Here is a 16,051-nt window from a genome sequence, read left to right on the forward strand (position 1 = left end):
AGGGGGTGGTGGTGGTGGGGGTGCCCACCCTGCAACCCTGCCCTCCCAGCCCCTTCAGTCACCTGACACACAGGACTTGTCCACTGCAGCAATTTAATAAAATTATAAAGAGCAAGATGACATTTCCAGAGTACCAAAGCCTGCACCAGCTCATGGAGCCAGCTCCCTCAGCACCCTGTCACCCGCCTCGGAAAGCAGCATTTGGTGCCCCAAACGCTTGTGCTGTGCTTTTCCCACCACAGCCAGATGCAGGTGTGGGAGGGAAGTCAGATGTAGGGGCTAAGCACAGGTGAGGCCTGGTGACAACAGGTAGGCTCGACACCCCCAAGCCCCTCAGGAGGGCTGTCAACGGGTGACTGTGACTTAAGGCCAAGGGGAAGTCTGCCTCAGGCTCCCCACCTCCAGCTGCAAAGCTGGTTCCTGGTACAGAGAAAGCCACATTTTGCCCTGGAGCCAGTGCATCCAAGTAGGAGAGGAAAGCCTGGGTGGTGGGCGGGGCCCCCTCTGGCCTCAAACCTGCTGCACTGGGGCCTCCCCAGGCACCGCCTTCTTTCCCCTCTGCTTTAGTCGCCCCCGGGCGTAGACTCTGAGCAGGAGTGCAGCGAAGACCACAGCCACCCCCAGCCCTCCCACCACGGTGACCGTGTGGCCGTAGAGGAGGCAGGAGAGGAGGATGGCGAAGGCCTGGCGGAGGGTCATGATGATGGTGAAGACTGCCGCCCCGAACTGGCCGATGGTGTAGAAGATGAAGAGCTGGCCGCAGGCTGAGCATACTGACAGCAGCAGGGCGTGGGCTGCAAACTCGCTGTGGCGCCCCATGAAGCGCGTCCCCTCCAGGAGGGCCCCCTGCTGCAGCAGGGAGCCGACCGTGAAGAGGCAGGAGAAGAGGTTGACGCCGAACATCATCTGCACCGATGACATCTTATAGGCAAACAGGGCATCCTGCCAGTTTGAGGTGAAGCTGTCGAAAGCAATGTAGCCTGCCAGCAAGATGAGGCCTGAGAGCGTGGTGGCCGGGGAGCTGCGGGGCTCGGGCCCGCTGGACAGCAGGAACATGCTGACCCCGACCGAGATGAGGCCGGCCGTCAGGTACTCCCAGTGTTCGTAGCTGCGCCGGGACACCAGCTTCCCCATCAGCATGACCGGGATCACCTTGGAGGCCTTGGCCAGCACCTGGGTGGGGAAGCTGACGAACTTGAGCGCTTCGTATTGGCACCAGCTGCTGAGCACGTTGGAGAAGCTGGCAAAGGCGTACCGGTACATGGGCGCCCCGTGCCGGGGCTGCTTGCACAGGAGGCAGTAGAGGCCGGCCACAATCAGTGCCAGCACACGGTTCATTAGCACCAGGAACTGGGAGTCCGTGAAGCGCTCACCTGGCGACGTGGCAGTGGCCCCATAGCTTCGTGTCATCACCCTCTCCTGCAGCACACCCCAGGTCAGATAGGACACCTGGGAGGGGAGGGCGGGGACAGGACACAGTAAGCAAAGGCAAGGCTCAGCTGCCCCCTTCCGGGGGTCGGCTACACGACAGAAGGGACAGCACCTTTTGAGACTTCTCTGTGCAGTCTGGGCTCCCCGACGCACTCGGATGTGCAGGGAAAACTTCACTGGGACAAATGTTTTAGGGCCGCCCAGGCACTGCCTGTCCCCACGGATGGTACAAGGAGCTGACTCCACCCAAAGCAGTCTCCCAGCTAGATACTCTGAACCAATTCAGGGGGAGAGGCTCGGTTGGGTTGCATAGTGCAGTCCCACCTGCATATGGGGGGTGGGGCTGGTCCCCAAGCCACAACTGTAGCCAGGTCCCTTATCTTAGCGCTCCCCTGGCATGCGATGCTGGGGGAAGGCTGCATGGCTCCCCCAGGCTTCCATCAGGGGGCTGGCTTACAGCACAGGACACGCAGCAGCACGGGGGAAATCGGAAAAAAAAAAAAAGAGGTTACATGAGGCCCGTCTTCAGTACTAGATACCCCAAAGCCACGGCGGCAGTCCAGCAGTGTTGGCAAGGCGAGCAGGGACGAGGGAAGGAAGGTGGGGCAGGGAACCCACCAACCAGCCAACCATTGGGACCAGTAGGGTGAAAAACCTGGTTTCACACTCCCTGCCCACTGGGACCCGGCCAGGAAGAAGAGCGAGCGGGCCCTGCCTACCTACCTGGAGCCCCGAGGCACAGAAGAGCAGCTTCAGGGCCTGCCAAGTGGGGGTGGTCTCTGCTGTCTCCGGCCGCGGAGCCAGGGGAACCTCATCAGAGGCCTTGGGCTCATTGCCAAACACACAAGCTTTCACCAGGGGGAAGCAGAGACCCCTGCCTGAAGAAGGCACACACAGTCAGGCCCCAAACCTTCTCCACAGCACCTGTCTCCCCAGAGCAACCAGCCCGTCCTGCCTCCCCACCTCCCCACCTCCCCTCCCGGTGCAGTGCTGGCCAGCAACCTGCAACCTGGGCCCAAGCCATGTCCCCACCCTTTCTCCACACACCTGTCTCCAGGTAGTTCTTCCGCTTGAAGTACTGCACCAGAAGGTAGCCAGGAACCATAAAGCTGGCATAGCCAGCAGCATTCACCAAAAAGCGGAAGAACCACAGCTGGGTCCAGGACTCCGGAGGGGCTTCGGGGGTCTCCCCACCTGCGCCCAAGGCGGGGAGCGCGGCCAGCACCAGCACGGCCCACCACCTGCTGGGAGAGCCGGCACCAGGGTTAGGGCGCACTTCTCCATCCCCTCGGCCCTGCAGTGGGGGCCACGCTGGAGCCAGGCCCAGTCGCCTCCCCGCCCCCTCCACCGCAGCCCAGCCCGGACAAAGAGCCTCTCTCTCGGGGGGTTCGGCGCGAGCCAGGCAGGGCCTCCTTTTTCCCCGGGGGCGGACCCGCCTCTCCGGCCACACAGGTCTCCTCTGTTCCCTCCAGCGCCCGCTGGCTGTTCAGGCCAGAGGCGGCGCTCCCTCCCCCGCCACGCCACCCCCACGTTCCCAGGGTGCCAGGGTCCCCAGCCCCGCCGCCTGACACTCCCGCAGTCCCCCAGGGAGCACAAGCCCACGCCGCGGCCCCGACCCGCGCCGGCTCCGAACAGCGCTTCTGCGGGCCGGCAGCGGGGGACCCCACCCGGGCCCCCCGAGCCGCGGCGCGGCAGTCACGTGGCCCGGGGCTCGGTCACGTGGGCCGGCCGCTGCCCTAGCCCCCCACCTGGGGTCCATGGTCCGGGCCGCGTGGGGCGGAGGGGGACCGCGGAATGGAGCCCCCGGGCCGCGCTTGCCCTCCGCTCCCGCCGCCGCCGCCTCCGGGAGCAGCCAGTGAGCTAGCGGCTAGCGGAAGTGCCGCGCTCTTCCCGCCTCCCTCCCCGCGGCCGCCCTCCGCCCCCTGCCGCGACCACGCAGCGCCCGCGGCCGCCGCCGGCCCACAGCGCCCCCGCGCGGCCCGGAGGCAGCCTCGGCTCGGTTCCCCGGAGCCGGCGGGGCTGGGAGCCCCAGCCCTGGAGGGGTGTCCGCGGCCTCGGCGGCGTCATCGCCCTTCGCGCTCACGCTGCGACTCTGCGTGCCGACAAGCGCTGAGCCTCCTGTGAGCGTTCCCGCTTTCGGACGGCACGGGGAGATGGCCTGCCTTTTGCGGCCGGCACCCGAGTTCTGCGGTCCCACTGCCCGGGACCTCCGTGGCACGCCGTAACCCGGCTTGGCTTCCTCGCCCACCCCTCCATCCCGTTCTGGGTTCCTATAAGACACCAGAGGCCTTCCCCATGCAGTGCGCCCGTCCGTGCGCCTCTCGGAGGGCCCAGAGGATAAGCGCACCTAAGTCGGCTTCTTCAGCAGGTGCTCGCAGCTTGGGGAGCTGCAGTGACAGAGCTCATAAAGGCCCCCCTCCCCCCCCAGTACGTGGAAAGGGAGAAAAGCCCTTTCCCTGTGCCCAGCCTCCCCTTCTCCCCGGGTTGCTTAAGATGCCCCGCGCCCCCCACCCTCCATTTTTCCTCCCCCTAGCCCCCTCAGCACGTTCACAGCCAGGACAAGCCCCCAAACTTCACCCGGCAAGGCCCCACCCGGCTCTGGGCCCTGGGCCCTTGTAAAAGTCCCCCGCGGCGCATACAGCCTGCACGTGCACAGAACGACTCTGGCAGGGAAAATCTTTCGAAAAGTCTGCATTTTAGTGTCATGTTACTGAAACGGCCCTTCCCGGATGCTCAGTTCAGGCCTTCGGTGGGAAGTCTTTAAGCAAATGTTGGAGCCCTCAGGGCCTGCCGGCTGCTCGGTCTCTCACCAGAGTCCATGTCTTCCCATTGGCCGGCAGTTTCAGACCCGCCCAACGGGAGCAGGAACAGGAACCACAGCCCCCACCCCGCATTGCGAGGGAGGCTAAGGGGCTTCACCCAGGACACCTGGGGCTTTGGGGCTCTTCCAGGAGCCCCCATCCACCTTGGAATCTCTTCCTCCCAGACTGGCTCGCGCTCTCACTGGCAATCCTCCTCTGCTCGGACTGCCCTGGCCCCCGGCTCTGGCCCCAGCAGGGCCTGGGACCCCAGAGGGGTCTGGGTCTGCACGTGGTCTGGGCTCCAGCTGCAGCAGCGGTGGTCCCAGGTTCCCGGGGCCGCGGATCCTGCCCGGGCTTCAGTCAGCACACAGCAGCGGCTTCCCTGAGATCTTGAGGTCATCAAAGGGCAACAGAGTGAGGGGCTGAGAAGGAGAAAGTAGAGAAGCAAGATCAGAGGCCCAGAGGCCTGGGGGGAAGGCGTGGGGGGAGGTGACCTAGGGGAACCTGCTGGGCCGCTCCCTCCCTGCCAAAAGACAGCCGAAGACCAAGGAACAGGTCTTCAGAGAATTCCCCAAGCAACTGGCCCCTCTGGGCAGAGCCCTGAGGCCTTGGGCAAGCTAAGGACAGAGCTGGGAGGGACATCGGAGCCAGCCCACTGAGCTTTCCTTCCTTGGCTGCTTTTGGGGGTAGGGGAGCGCTCAGAAAACATTTTGACTATCTTTCTACATTGAACTTTTAAAAGGAGGAGGCCACAGGACATCTGGGCTTCAGCTCTGAAGAAACACCCTAAGACCTGGGAACACTGGACCTACGAGGGGTCTCTCAAAAGGCTCTTGGAAAAGGAAATCAGGAGGAGAGCTCATCTGGTGCAAACCATTCGGCAAACCTTGCAGAGTGTCTTCACGGCCTTCTGAAGTGCGGTGCGCTCCCTACTCTGCGAGCATAGGTGAGGCTCAGTGGAGGGGCGCTCTGCTTCCCCTAGCCTACCCCTTATCGTACATGTGCACCTGCGTGGCCCCAGTAGGGGTTCAAGTGTGCTCCCCCTTGGTCTCAACCAACTCGGCAGCAGGCTCGGAGAAGCGCGGAGGCCGGCCCAGGTTCCCACAGTTGGTGAGTGGCGGAGTCCTGGTTTCACGGCAGGCCCTTTGGGCTAATGCTGTGAGTGAGGGCAGCCCTAGAGAGCAGAGCAGAACGCAAGCCTCTTACATCCTCAGCGAGGTCCTGGGGCGTCTCGTCCTCCACGTTCCTCAGCAGGGAGTCGGCGCCCGCCTCGCACAGCGTGGCTGATATGCCGCTGAGGCCCCGGCCGGCTGCCAGGTGCAGGGGCGTGCAGCCGTTGAGCATACGGGCATCTACCCGGGCCCCGGCCTGCAGCAGGAACTGCACCAGGCCCCGCTCCTGGGTTTCCACGGCCAGGTGCAGCGCTGTCTTCCCACTGGTGCCCTCCTGCAGGGGGAGGAAGGGTGTCAGCATGCCGGATTGGGCTCCTAATGAAGTCGGGCGTGCCAGCACGCAGGTAGGGGCAGGGCTGTGGGCCCCCCGCAGCGCCTCACCTGTGCATCAATGTCGGCTCCATTCTGAAGCAGCAGCTCCATGAGCGGCTGGTTCCTCTGCAGGGTGGCGATGTGGAGACAGGCCAGCCCTGGGATGGGGGAGGGTGCTGCTGATCTGCGGCCACCACTCCCACCCTCCACCTTCCCCAGGCCCCAAGGGACCCACTGCTCATTCGGTGCCTCTAATCACAGGACCGTTAAAATGCACACCAAAAACTCCCTCAAAAGTCTGAGGGGGAAAGGAACTCAAAGTTTCCAGCTTTTCAGTCATGTTATTGAAACCTTCATGCTTCAGGGGGCAGGCTGCTGAGTGCCGCCCTCGGACGCACGCCCCCTCCACACACACACACACACTCTGCACCTGCTTTCAGGCCAGGCTGAGGCCACATCTCTGAGAGCCTCTCAGGGATCCCCAGCTCCCAGCTCTTCCCAGGCCCCGTCTCCGCCTGCCTGCTGCCTCCCCGCCCTTTGTGCTACTGCCTCCTGTTGGGCTGGACCCCCACTCTGCTCAGCCTACGTCCTCCACCCCTACAAGTCTCTGATCAGATGTCCCTGGCTCCACGACGCCCTCCCTGGCCACCCAATTGACAAAGCACATCCAGGGGGCTGGCGCAGAGGCACAGTAGGTTAAGCCAGTGCCTGCAGTGCCTGCATCCCATGGGGCGCTGGTTTGAGCCCTGGCTGCTCCACTTCCATTCCAGCTCCCTGCTAATGCACCTGGGAAAGCAGTGGAAGGTGGCCCAAGTCCTTGGGCCCCTGCACCCATGAGGGAGACCTAGAGGAAATTCCTGGCTCCTGGCTTCAGATCAGCACAGCTCTGGCCACTGCGGCCAATTGGGGAGTGAACCAGCAGATGGAAAACCTCTCTCTCTCTCTCCCCCTTCTCTTTCTCTCTTCTACTCTCTCTGTAACTCTGCCTTTCAAATAAATGAATAAAATCTTAAAAAAAAAAAAAAAGAAAAAAGCAGCACACCCACTCTCCAGCCCCCTCATCACAGCCCCTCTCCCTCTGCCCTGCTGGCGCTCACTTCCCTGACTGTAGCCGTACCCTCCAGTTAGGTTTGCTGGTTTGCTGCCAGTGGCAGTTGGCTCTGTTTGGCTCCCAGGTGTAAGCTCGCTCCCAGGATAGTGTCAGGGGCGCCTGGAAGGGCCCTCGGGATGTTTCTGGTGTGGGAAGCTGAACTCTTAAGGGCCAAGATCCACCTTTCTGACCAGCACCTGACAGGCGGGGGATAAACTCTAAATCCAACCATCACGCATCCCTTCCTTCAGTACCTCTGTGCTTGGAGCCAGCGGGGGTGGGGACAGAGGGGGCCCCTCCCCTCCCCTGTCCTGTCCCCGGGACTGCCCGCACCTTGCCAGTTCTGCAGCTGGAGATCCAGGGAGTGAGGCGGTCCTCTTCCTGGTTCCGGCTGGCCCTCCAGCAGGCAGCGGGCACAGGCCAGGTGCTGGCGCTGGCAGGCCACATGCAGGGCTGTGTCACCATGCCGGTCCTGCAGCACCCTGCTGGCCCCCTTCAGCACCAGCGCCTGCACTGCGCCCGGCTGGTCCAGGTGCACAGCCAGATGGAGGGCCGTCTGTAGGCATAGACAGAGGGTCACCAGGGGCAGGCGCCTCCCTCAGGAATGTGCTAGGGGGCCACCCTCTGTGAGAGCAGCTTACAGATGCCACAGCCCTGGTCTTCCAAGGAAATACTACCAAGTCTTCCCTGCATCAGCCCCCCCACCAAGTTCCGGGACCCCAGTCTGGGAAGCAGGGTGAGGTCCTCTGCTCTTCTTGTAGGTCCCCATTAGCCTCCAGAGCCAGAACACATGGGGACAGACTCTAGCCCCTCCCACTGTGGGGAAACCCCTGGGCAGGAAACAGGGCTTAGTTTGAGGTTGGAAAGATGGGGGCACCAGGCAGTTTCTACCTGGCAAATGCCTCTTTGAAGACTTCACTTAGAAGCCACCTCCTGTGGCTGGTGGCACCCCCTGGCTGCTAACATGTGACACCCCCTGCCTCCCCCGTCACCGTGCTGCATGGCTGGAGTCCCCAGCCAGGGCTGAGGGCACTGTGGGTAGAGGCTGTGCCTTATGCGTCACCAGCCCCAGCTCCTCGCTCTGTGGCTGGCATGGGTTACCCGAGCGAGCGGCCAGGGCAGACGTGGGCATCTGAGCACTGGCCCTCCTCCCCACCCACCTGGTAAAGATTGTTCTGAATGTCCAGGACCTCCTGCGGCAGCAGAGCCAGGCAGCACAGCAGCACGGCGGGGGCTTCGTGGATCACTGCCAGGTGCACCAGGCTGGAGGAGCAGCGCAGGGCTCGGGGTCAGGGCCCAGGCCGGGGCCGGGGCTGGGGGTGGGGTCTAGGGACTCGGCACAGAAGGTACACAGCAGCCTCTAACTAGTGACCCACGGGGTAGGTGCAGGAAGTGAGACTTTGAGCCAGGAAGTGAGGGTTGATGTGGAAAGCCAGAATCCCATGGGTGAGAGCTCCAGGTTCCCATCCCTGGCCTTCAGGAAGGCTTTGGCTGGGTGGGCACGTGGGCAGGGTGCTGACGGCACAAGGGCCTTCCTGTCCGGCCTGCCCACATCCCACTCTCCTCTGCCCCCGGGGCCCTGTCCGGCCAGCTGCTGCTCAGGGGCAAACTGAAAGCGGCCAGCCTGGTGAAGAGGGGGTTTTCCACAGCCCAGCGCCCCACCTCCTCTCCCCAACAGGGAGGCCAGCGGGAGGCCGATGCGGGGTCCCACCCTGGCCTCTGGGTGTCACGGAGTCCCAGGGGAGGCAGCCGGCCCTGCTCCCACAGCACTGCCCAGAGGCCCACCCCTGTGGCGTGCACCACCAAGGGGAGGGCTGGGCAGTGCACAAAGTGTGTGGCAGGGGCAGGCAGGCGGGGGCCCAGAGCTTCTGCCCCGGGGTGAGGGGGGGCAGCTACAGGGGAAGTTCCAGTCCTGGGGTTTCCCCACATCAGGTGGGGAAAATGAAAGCGGAGCTGGAGGGTCTCAGCCAGGACAGCTGCCTCGGGCAGGAGCGAGGGGAGTAGCTGCCTGGGCTGGGGAGGGGGCTGCTCAGGCAGGAGGGGCCGGGCTTTGGCCCAGGACAGAGTGACGAGGGAAGGCAGCAACGGCTCTGGAAATCCCCTCGGCCAGGGCCTGCCCTCTGGGTCACATTCCTGCAGCCACCTCCCTCCTTCCCTGCAGCTCCCCGCCCCCTGCCCCCTCCCACTTCCTTTTCCCACTTCCACACCTCCTGCGGCCCAGACACCTCCAAGGCAGGCAAGGGCCCCTCCTCTTCTTTGGTGGCCACGCTGGGGAATCCTGACACTTGTCCCTTGGCTTGACCCAGCACCTGGCGCTAGCCAGAGCGGGTAGAAAGGGTGGCGCTAGGCAGTGTCAGAAGGCTCCACTCCCTGGACTGAAGGTCAGCATGGAGCCACCAGCACCTTGGGGTGCTGGGCCTGGGGGCTGCTGACCCAGGCTCAGAGTCCCAAGAGGCCTGTGGTGATCTCTTGAGTGTTTAGAAGTGCATCTCACGGAGGCGAGACGGGGCAGGAAGCTCCTGCCTCCCCTGCCCGTGCATCTCCGATCTGGACTCCAGCCCTCCCCTACTCCCCTCCCCAGTTTTGGAGTTCAAAATCCCAGCCACTCCCTCTTGTTGCTGGTTTTTTTCTTCTCCCTGGGGGCCAAGATCTTAACTGGCCTGTCCATCCCACCCTACAGCTGCTTCTAGTTCAACTGCCCCCTGTCCGAGTCCCTGCCAAATTCCACCTGGGCCCTGGGGAAGGGTAAAATGAGGGCGGAGCACAGCACAAGGAGGGGGCTGGGGGGGGCTCAGGAGATGGAGGGTGAGAGGGAATCTGGCTCCAGCCCTCACTTCCCCTTTGCCAACAGACGAGGAAGTAGGCCTCGGGCATCCAGCTGCCTGTGAGTTTGCTGGGGCCAGTGCCCCAGTCTGGCTTGTCCCCTCCTCCTTAGGGCCAGCCCCAACCCTGGCACCTTGCTTTCCCTGCCCTGACAGCAACCTGTAACTGGCACCTCTTGTTCCTTGAGACAGGGCATTCTGAGGTCAGGAGCAAACAAGGATGCCCCCTCCCCCCAGCAAGAAAACAAAGCTGGACTGGTCAGGGGAATTCTCTCTTCCCAAGAGTGGGTTAGTGGTGATTTCCAAATGCTGGCTGCCGATCCGCGTGCCTAGGTGAGGGCGTGCCAGCGCTGCCCATCCCCTGCCAGGGCACCGAGTTAGGTGTGGAGTGAGTTAGGAGCTAGGTGTGGACAGTGGGGACTGTCCCTCCCAGGGCGGGTGCCTGCAGGGCCCCCTCCCAAGTGCAAGCCTAGCTCCCCCACTCACGTGTCTCCGTCTTCTGAGATGTAAGTGAGCGCTTCCAGCTGCTGAGGGCTCAGCGGCCCCGCGCGGGCCAGCGGCGAGCCTGGGGCCGGGGCCTCGGCCTCGGCCTCTGGGCCCCCCAGCAAGGACAGGGACTCCTCCGTGAGCGAGGAGGAACCATAGGTGGAGTCAGCCCGCTCCCCGTCGGCGTCTTCCTTCTCCTGTGGCACCTTGGTGCTCCCCCGAAGATGGGTCCAGGGCTGGCGTCCGCCGCCGTCCGAGGGCGCAGCGGCTGAGGTCGGCGTGGGCTCGGGCAGGGAGCGCAGCGACCGCAGAGACTCTATGCCCGAGTCGCACTGGCCCTCGTCCGCTTCGTCCGGCTCCTTGCGCGCCTCCGACATGCCCGCGGCGCCGGCCCGCGGGGCCCGGTGCGCGCAGGAGCTGGTGCCGACCCCGCCGCGCCGCCTTTCCGGGTCGCCGGTCCGCCTGGCAGAGCGCGCGCCCGGCCGCAGCGGCCTCGCTCCCGAGCCGCCGGAGTCCGAGGGGCCCGCGAGCGCCGGCGGGGTCCGCCGCAGCGGGTACCCTGGACAGCTGGACCGCCCAATCGGGTCCTCCCCGGGCCCCGCCCCTCGGGCCAACGAGGGAGCCGCGCGCCCGCCCCGCCCCCGCCGGGCGCTTCCGGGCCGAGGCCCCGCCCCTCCGGAATCCCCCTTTCCGCGCGGCGTGCGTAGGTTCGGGGTCTGTGGTTAGCCGGTCCTGACTCACTGCTCCGGGGACGAATTCGGCCGGCCGGGCGGCCGTGTGTCCGTCCCTCCGTCCGTCCACTTCTTTTTCCTTCTCCATTCCGCGCCTTCATTGCATCCATTCATTCTGTCCTAAACTTCTGTGCCTTGATCCGCTGGTTTGATTTAGGGGGATGTGTCTTGGTCGTCTCCGCGGGCTGGGCTGCTGCTGGTGGGGTGGGTACGCGGCTGGCGGGATGGGCAGGCGTGGCTTCCTCCCGCTTCTCTGCATTTCCCTTGCTTTCTCATCTTTCCTTATCAGGGCCCAGGAGTCTGGGACGGGAGGGGAAGAGGGCACCTGTTATCCTAACGGGGCGGGGTGGGGGGCAGTTTTTCCCTGGGGTCCCTGTGTCGGTTCCCCAGGTCACATGGATCGGGCATGGCGAAGTGTTTTTGCAGAGTGAGCTTTCGCAGGCCGACTCTTGTCTGAGCAGCACAGCGGGGTCAGGGGGTTTCTGGCCTCAGGCGGTTACAGCGTCTGGTTACCCCTCGCGGTCAGGGACGTTTAGTTCCTCGTGGTGGGGCCAGGATGGGGAGGCCCCAGACATGCCGGACTGCACTCTGCTGAGGTCTCCACCCCCGACCTAATCCCAGCCCCCACGACATCTGTGCTCCTTCTCTGTCCCTGCTTTCCCAGGCCGGGGCGCCACCCACAGGTGAGCCCCAAACAGGTGCCCCATGATTTACTCCTTTGTTCCTTCTTCCTGCTCCCAGTGCACTGCCAGCCTAGGGCCAGCGATGCCCGTAGGGTCTCATCAAGGACAGTCCACCACTTCCATCTCTGGCAGGGGGGAAGCAAGCTGGGGTGGGTGTCGCGGGCACCTGTCCACTCAGCCACGGGACAGCCATGGACAGAGTTTCTGCACGGCTGGAAGCGGAACCAACTGTCACAGCAGTGACCAAGGACCTTCACGCCCATCTGCAAAACACCTCCCACCCCCTCCCGGTCCTCACAAAGCTCTCTGGCAATTCCAACAGAGGGTGGCTGTGCTAAGACCACAGTGAGAACAGCTGTTGTGGGGACACAGAGCGGGGCCAAGCCACCCAGCAGGGTGAGGGGCTGGGAAGCTTCCCTGGGAACAGAAATGGGAAGGGAAGTGGTGGGGGCAGGGCGGGGCGGGGCGGGGGGGGGGGGCTTCCCCAGAGTTTTGCATCCCCTGGAGGACCAGAGTGGGAGGATGTGTCAGCCTGAGGCAGCCAGGAGCCCCGGGGATGGGGAGAAAGCCCCAGGAAGCCATGTCCCTCCCTCCCTTGGGGTCACTGATTTCAGATGTCCTTAGCCTCCTTCTCTGACATGTTTCTCTCCAGTCTCAAAAGCTGAAGCAGGACCCAGTGTTCGGCCCGGTGATTAAAATACTGGTTGCCGACATCCCGCAGCAGAGTGCCTGGGTTCAAGTCCCAGTTCCATTCCCAGTCCCCTGGGAGGCAGCAGCAGGTGATGGCTCAGGTAGCTGGCTCCCTGCCGACCACATGGGAGCCCTGGATTGAATTCCTGGCTCCTGGCTTTGGCCTGACCCAGCACTGGCTGCTGCCAGCATTTGGGGAAAGACCCAGCAGATGGAAGCTTTCTCTCCCTTTCTCTCTCTGTCTGCCTCTTAAGTAAATTAAAAAAAATATATCTATTTATGATTGTCGACTTGAAAGGCAAAGTGACACAGAGAGGGGGAGGGGAAAAGATAGAGCTATCTTTCATCTGCTGACTCATTTCCCAGATGTCCACAATGGCCAGGGCTGGTCTGAACTCCAGCCTGGTCTCTCACATGGGTGGCAGAGGCCCAAGAACTTGAGTCATCTGCTGCTTCCCAAGATGCAATAGTAGGAAGCTGTATCAGAAACAGAGTAGCTGGGGCTGGAACTGATACTCTGATATGGGTGGGTGTTGCAGGAGCAATGGCTTAATCCACTGGCCCACGACACATGCCCATGCCCCTCAAATACATTTTTTTTGAAAGGCAGAGCTAGAGAGAGACAGAAAAGGAGGTCTTCCATCTGCTGGTTCACTCCACAAATGGCCACAATGGCCAGGGCTGGGCCAGGTGGAAACCAGGAGCCAGGAGCTTCTTCTGGGTTTCCCACATGGGAGCAAGGGCCCAAGCACTTGGCCCATCTTCTGCTGCTTCCCCAGGTGCATTAGAAGGGACCTGGATCAGAAGTGGAGCAGCCGGGACACAAGCCAGTGCCAGTATGGGATGCTGGTACTGGGTGGCAGCTTAACCCACTATGCCACAACGCCAGTCCCAATACATTTTTTAAAAAAGCATTACTTATTTTAAAGACAGAGTTTTATTTATATAGTCTGTCTGCTGGTTCACTCCTCAAATGGCCCAATGGCCAGAGCTGGGCCAGGTTGAAGCCGGGAGCCTAGAACTCCATTCGGAATTCCCACATGGGTGACAGGGGCCCAAGCATGGGGACTATCTTCTGCTGCTTTCCCAGGCATATTAGCAGGGAGCTGAATCAGAGGTGGAACAGCAGAACTGGTGCTGTGGCGCATTGGATTAAAGCCCTGGCCTGAACCACCGGCATCCCATATGGGTGCTGGTTCCAGTCCCCACTGATCCACTTCCAGTCCAGCTCTCTGCTATGGCTTAGGAAAGCAGCAGAGGATGGCCCAAGTGTTTGGGCCTCTGCCCCGACTTGGGAGACCCAGAGGAAGCTCCTGGCTCCTGGCTTTGGAACAGCTCAACTCTGGCCATTGCAGCCATTTAGGGGAGTGCACCAGCAGGTGGAAGACCTCTCTCTCTCTCTCTCTTTCAAATAAATAAAATAATTTTTTTTGAATCAGTGCTCATATGGGATGCTGACATCACAGGTGGTGGCTTAACACTACCCCTCAAATAAAATTAAAAATTTGTTTTTCTTAAAGCCTGGAGTAAAAGTATTGTCACAAACCCCAGACCCAGACTACCTGGGTTCAAAACCTGGTATGACCACTCCCACCAGAGAGGTGAGCCGACTTGAAGATCCAACAGGAGGTGCAGAGCTGGAGTCTTCTGATGTGATCCAAAGCTTTTTCAGTGAACCCTTTCCTTAGCAAAATCTAAACCACACGAGGCAGGCATCTGAGCCCTCTGCAGGTACACAAGAACTCAGGAGGGTGCAATGACCGCCATTCTAATTCCTACAGAGGCTGAAGTCAAGGAAAAATCCATCCCAAGCCAGACTAATAATGTCTGGCTCTGAGCTATTACAGGTGTGTGGCAGTCCCCTCTCCCACCACATGAGGTCAGCATCGAGTCACCCACGGCTTCTAGCACCAGTGCCTCCCCTGTTATCAGGGAGCTCTCCTGTCAATCCAGGACTGGGGAGATAGACCATGGAGTGTTATTTGGAAGGATGACCTGGGAACTTTGAATCAGGCTGCAGCGTGGTCAGGGCTCTGACATCACCTCCTCAACAGCAGTCCTCTGGGAGGCTGGGTCCCTCCAGCCTTCTCTCTGCTGCTTCCTGGATTCCCTTTGTCGTGCCCCTACTCCTTACCCCCACCCACCCCAGCCAGGCTCATCTTCAGGGAAACAGGCCCGGTTTCCATGGTGACCAGCCGGTCAGCTGGCTCCTTCCCCCGCCCCCTCCCTTCACCCCCCTTCTCCTGGAGCTTCCAGGGAAGGGTAATGTGTGTGAATGGGAAGGCAGGGGTGGTCTTTTGTCTCCTGGGAGCTCTGGGTTTGGCTGTCCACCCTCCAAGACCCCTGAAGTAGAGGCAGGAAGACAGTGCGGGGTCAGGAGGAAGATGACAATAGCCACATGGGAATGGGAGGCTCCCGTGAGAGTTAGGAAGGGCCAAGGTTAGGCGCTCTGCTGGCTGGCTGCAGTGAGGACGGAGCCTGGCAGAACAGGCGGAAGCCTGGCTGGGAGAGGCTGGAGTTAGCTGCGAGGCACACGTCCCAAGAAGCACTGGGTGCTGCACTGGCAGCAGCGGGCCCCTGGGAGCCTCTTCTGCCACCAGGAGGGAATGAGGACCCTGCCTCTTCCGGACCACCTACCCCCCCCCCCCAAACTGGGGAGGGCCATGGAGTCATCTTCGCCGGAAGGGGCAGAGTGGGGAAACGAAGGCAGGACCCTCCTGCCCCCGACCTTGGTGCTTGTTCCCTGTCTCCAAAGATCACACAGGCAGGCTCTGCCTCAAGCTAGCTTTCCAGCCCCCAAAGAGCTTCCAAGGGCTTTTGCGTGGGACAGGTCTAAATTCTGGGGAAAGCTCTGTGACCTCAGGTAGGTGGCCTGAGTAAGCCCCCCACCCTCCCTCCCTCTGCCTGGGTCTCTGTGGGTAACCGAGGAGCAGAGTGCTCTGTCAAAGGCCCTAGGGACACAGGGCAGGAGGCCACTGAGCTGGTGCCCATGGATTGATCGGGCATGGCCTTCATCGCATTGTTATAAGGGCTGCTTTCCACCTCCCGCACTTTCCGCGAGACTTTTGCTCCTGGATGGTAGGGAACAGCTTTTCATTTCTGTGCGGGGGCACACAGTAGGCGCCTAATGCTTTTTACCGAATGGATGCAGTACAAGGATGAATGAGTGCCTTGCGCCAGTTCCCCGTTTTTCCCCCTGGGAGGCCCGAGCAGCAGGGTGTGGCGCCTCTGGCTTGAAGGGCTGGGGCCAGCGCATCCCCCACCCCGCCCGCCCCCGTGGTCCCGGACTTTGCCTCCTAGGCTCACAAACGCCCTAGATGTTGTCCAGCCAACGTCCTCACTGCACGGACGAAGAAATGAAGGCTCAGAGAGGAGAAGGCATGTGCCCAAGGTCACACAGCTCATTAATGGCAGGGCCAGGACTTAGAACACGGGCGTCCTGCGCTCCAGCCCAGGGGGCCGGCCGCACTTTTGTCGCCTCTCCAGGGCCGCTCGAGGGGAGGCAGATAGTTCAACGAAGGCCGGGCCACCGTCCTCCCCTGCTCTCCGCCGGTCCCTCTTCGGGTCTCGCTTCCAGTCTCTTCCCTTTCGCTCTCAAGTCCAGCTCCTGCCTGAACTCTCTACCACGCAACCTGGGAACAAGACCCTGCCCTGGGGTTCCGGGACTTGGTGTCCTCTCCCCCTTCTAGCCCCTGGAAGCTGCGGGAACCAGGATGGGGTTCCCGCAGGGAGGTTGCCTGGACCTCGGGCGCCCCTCGGCGGAGGCCAGACCCGGAGCTGCGGCTGGAACCGTCTCCGGAGGGGCGCGCGGGGAGCGGCCCCGGGCGCGGGGA

At 62.4% G+C, this 16,051-nt stretch overlaps 2 protein-coding genes across 4 annotated transcripts; both read right to left on the bottom strand.

The window, feature by feature from the left end:
- Positions 1-56: 56 nt before the first annotated feature.
- On the bottom strand, positions 57-3,286 carry SLC35B2 (solute carrier family 35 member B2). Of its 3 annotated transcripts, none has more exons than XM_062186197.1 (4): positions 3,180-3,286; positions 2,479-2,675; positions 2,155-2,309; positions 57-1,449 (listed from the first exon to the last, which is right to left on the bottom strand). In XM_062186197.1, the coding sequence occupies exons 1-4, from the start codon at positions 3,188-3,190 to the stop codon at positions 511-513; spliced, it is 1,302 nt and encodes a 433-aa protein (XP_062042181.1). In that variant the 5' UTR covers positions 3,191-3,286; the 3' UTR covers positions 57-510. The 3 variants fall into 3 exon arrangements, with proteins under 3 accessions (XP_062042181.1, XP_062042182.1, XP_062042183.1); XM_062186198.1 differs by having other exon boundaries at positions 2,479-2,672; positions 3,180-3,285; XM_062186199.1 differs by lacking the exons at positions 2,155-2,309; positions 3,180-3,286 and having other exon boundaries at positions 2,479-2,559.
- Positions 3,287-4,060: 774 nt separating this feature from the next.
- NFKBIE (NFKB inhibitor epsilon) lies at positions 4,061-10,946 on the bottom strand. Its single transcript, XM_062187201.1, is given in 10 exon segments — positions 4,061-4,654; positions 5,439-5,678; positions 5,786-5,874; positions 7,140-7,362; positions 7,967-8,069; positions 10,115-10,508; positions 10,511-10,540; positions 10,543-10,602; positions 10,605-10,809; positions 10,812-10,946. Coding segments are annotated over 10 exon segments (1,545 nt in total). The 3' UTR covers positions 4,061-4,588.
- Between the last annotated feature and the right edge of the window lie 5,105 nt (positions 10,947-16,051).

Source organism: Lepus europaeus, chromosome 3, assembly GCF_033115175.1.
Source record: "Lepus europaeus isolate LE1 chromosome 3, mLepTim1.pri, whole genome shotgun sequence".
Taxonomy (NCBI): Eukaryota; Metazoa; Chordata; class Mammalia; order Lagomorpha; family Leporidae; genus Lepus; species Lepus europaeus.

Excerpts from the sequence above, each read along its gene's own strand:
- SLC35B2 (XM_062186197.1), bottom strand. Across the intron at positions 2,310-2,478 it reads GAAGAACTACCTGGAGACAG|GCAGGGGTCTCTGCTTCCCC; the intron begins GTGTGTGGAGAA and ends TGCCTTCTTCAG. Across the intron at positions 1,450-2,154 it reads TCTGTGCCTCGGGGCTCCAG|GTGTCCTATCTGACCTGGGG; the intron begins GTAGGTAGGCAG and ends CTCCCCTCCCAG.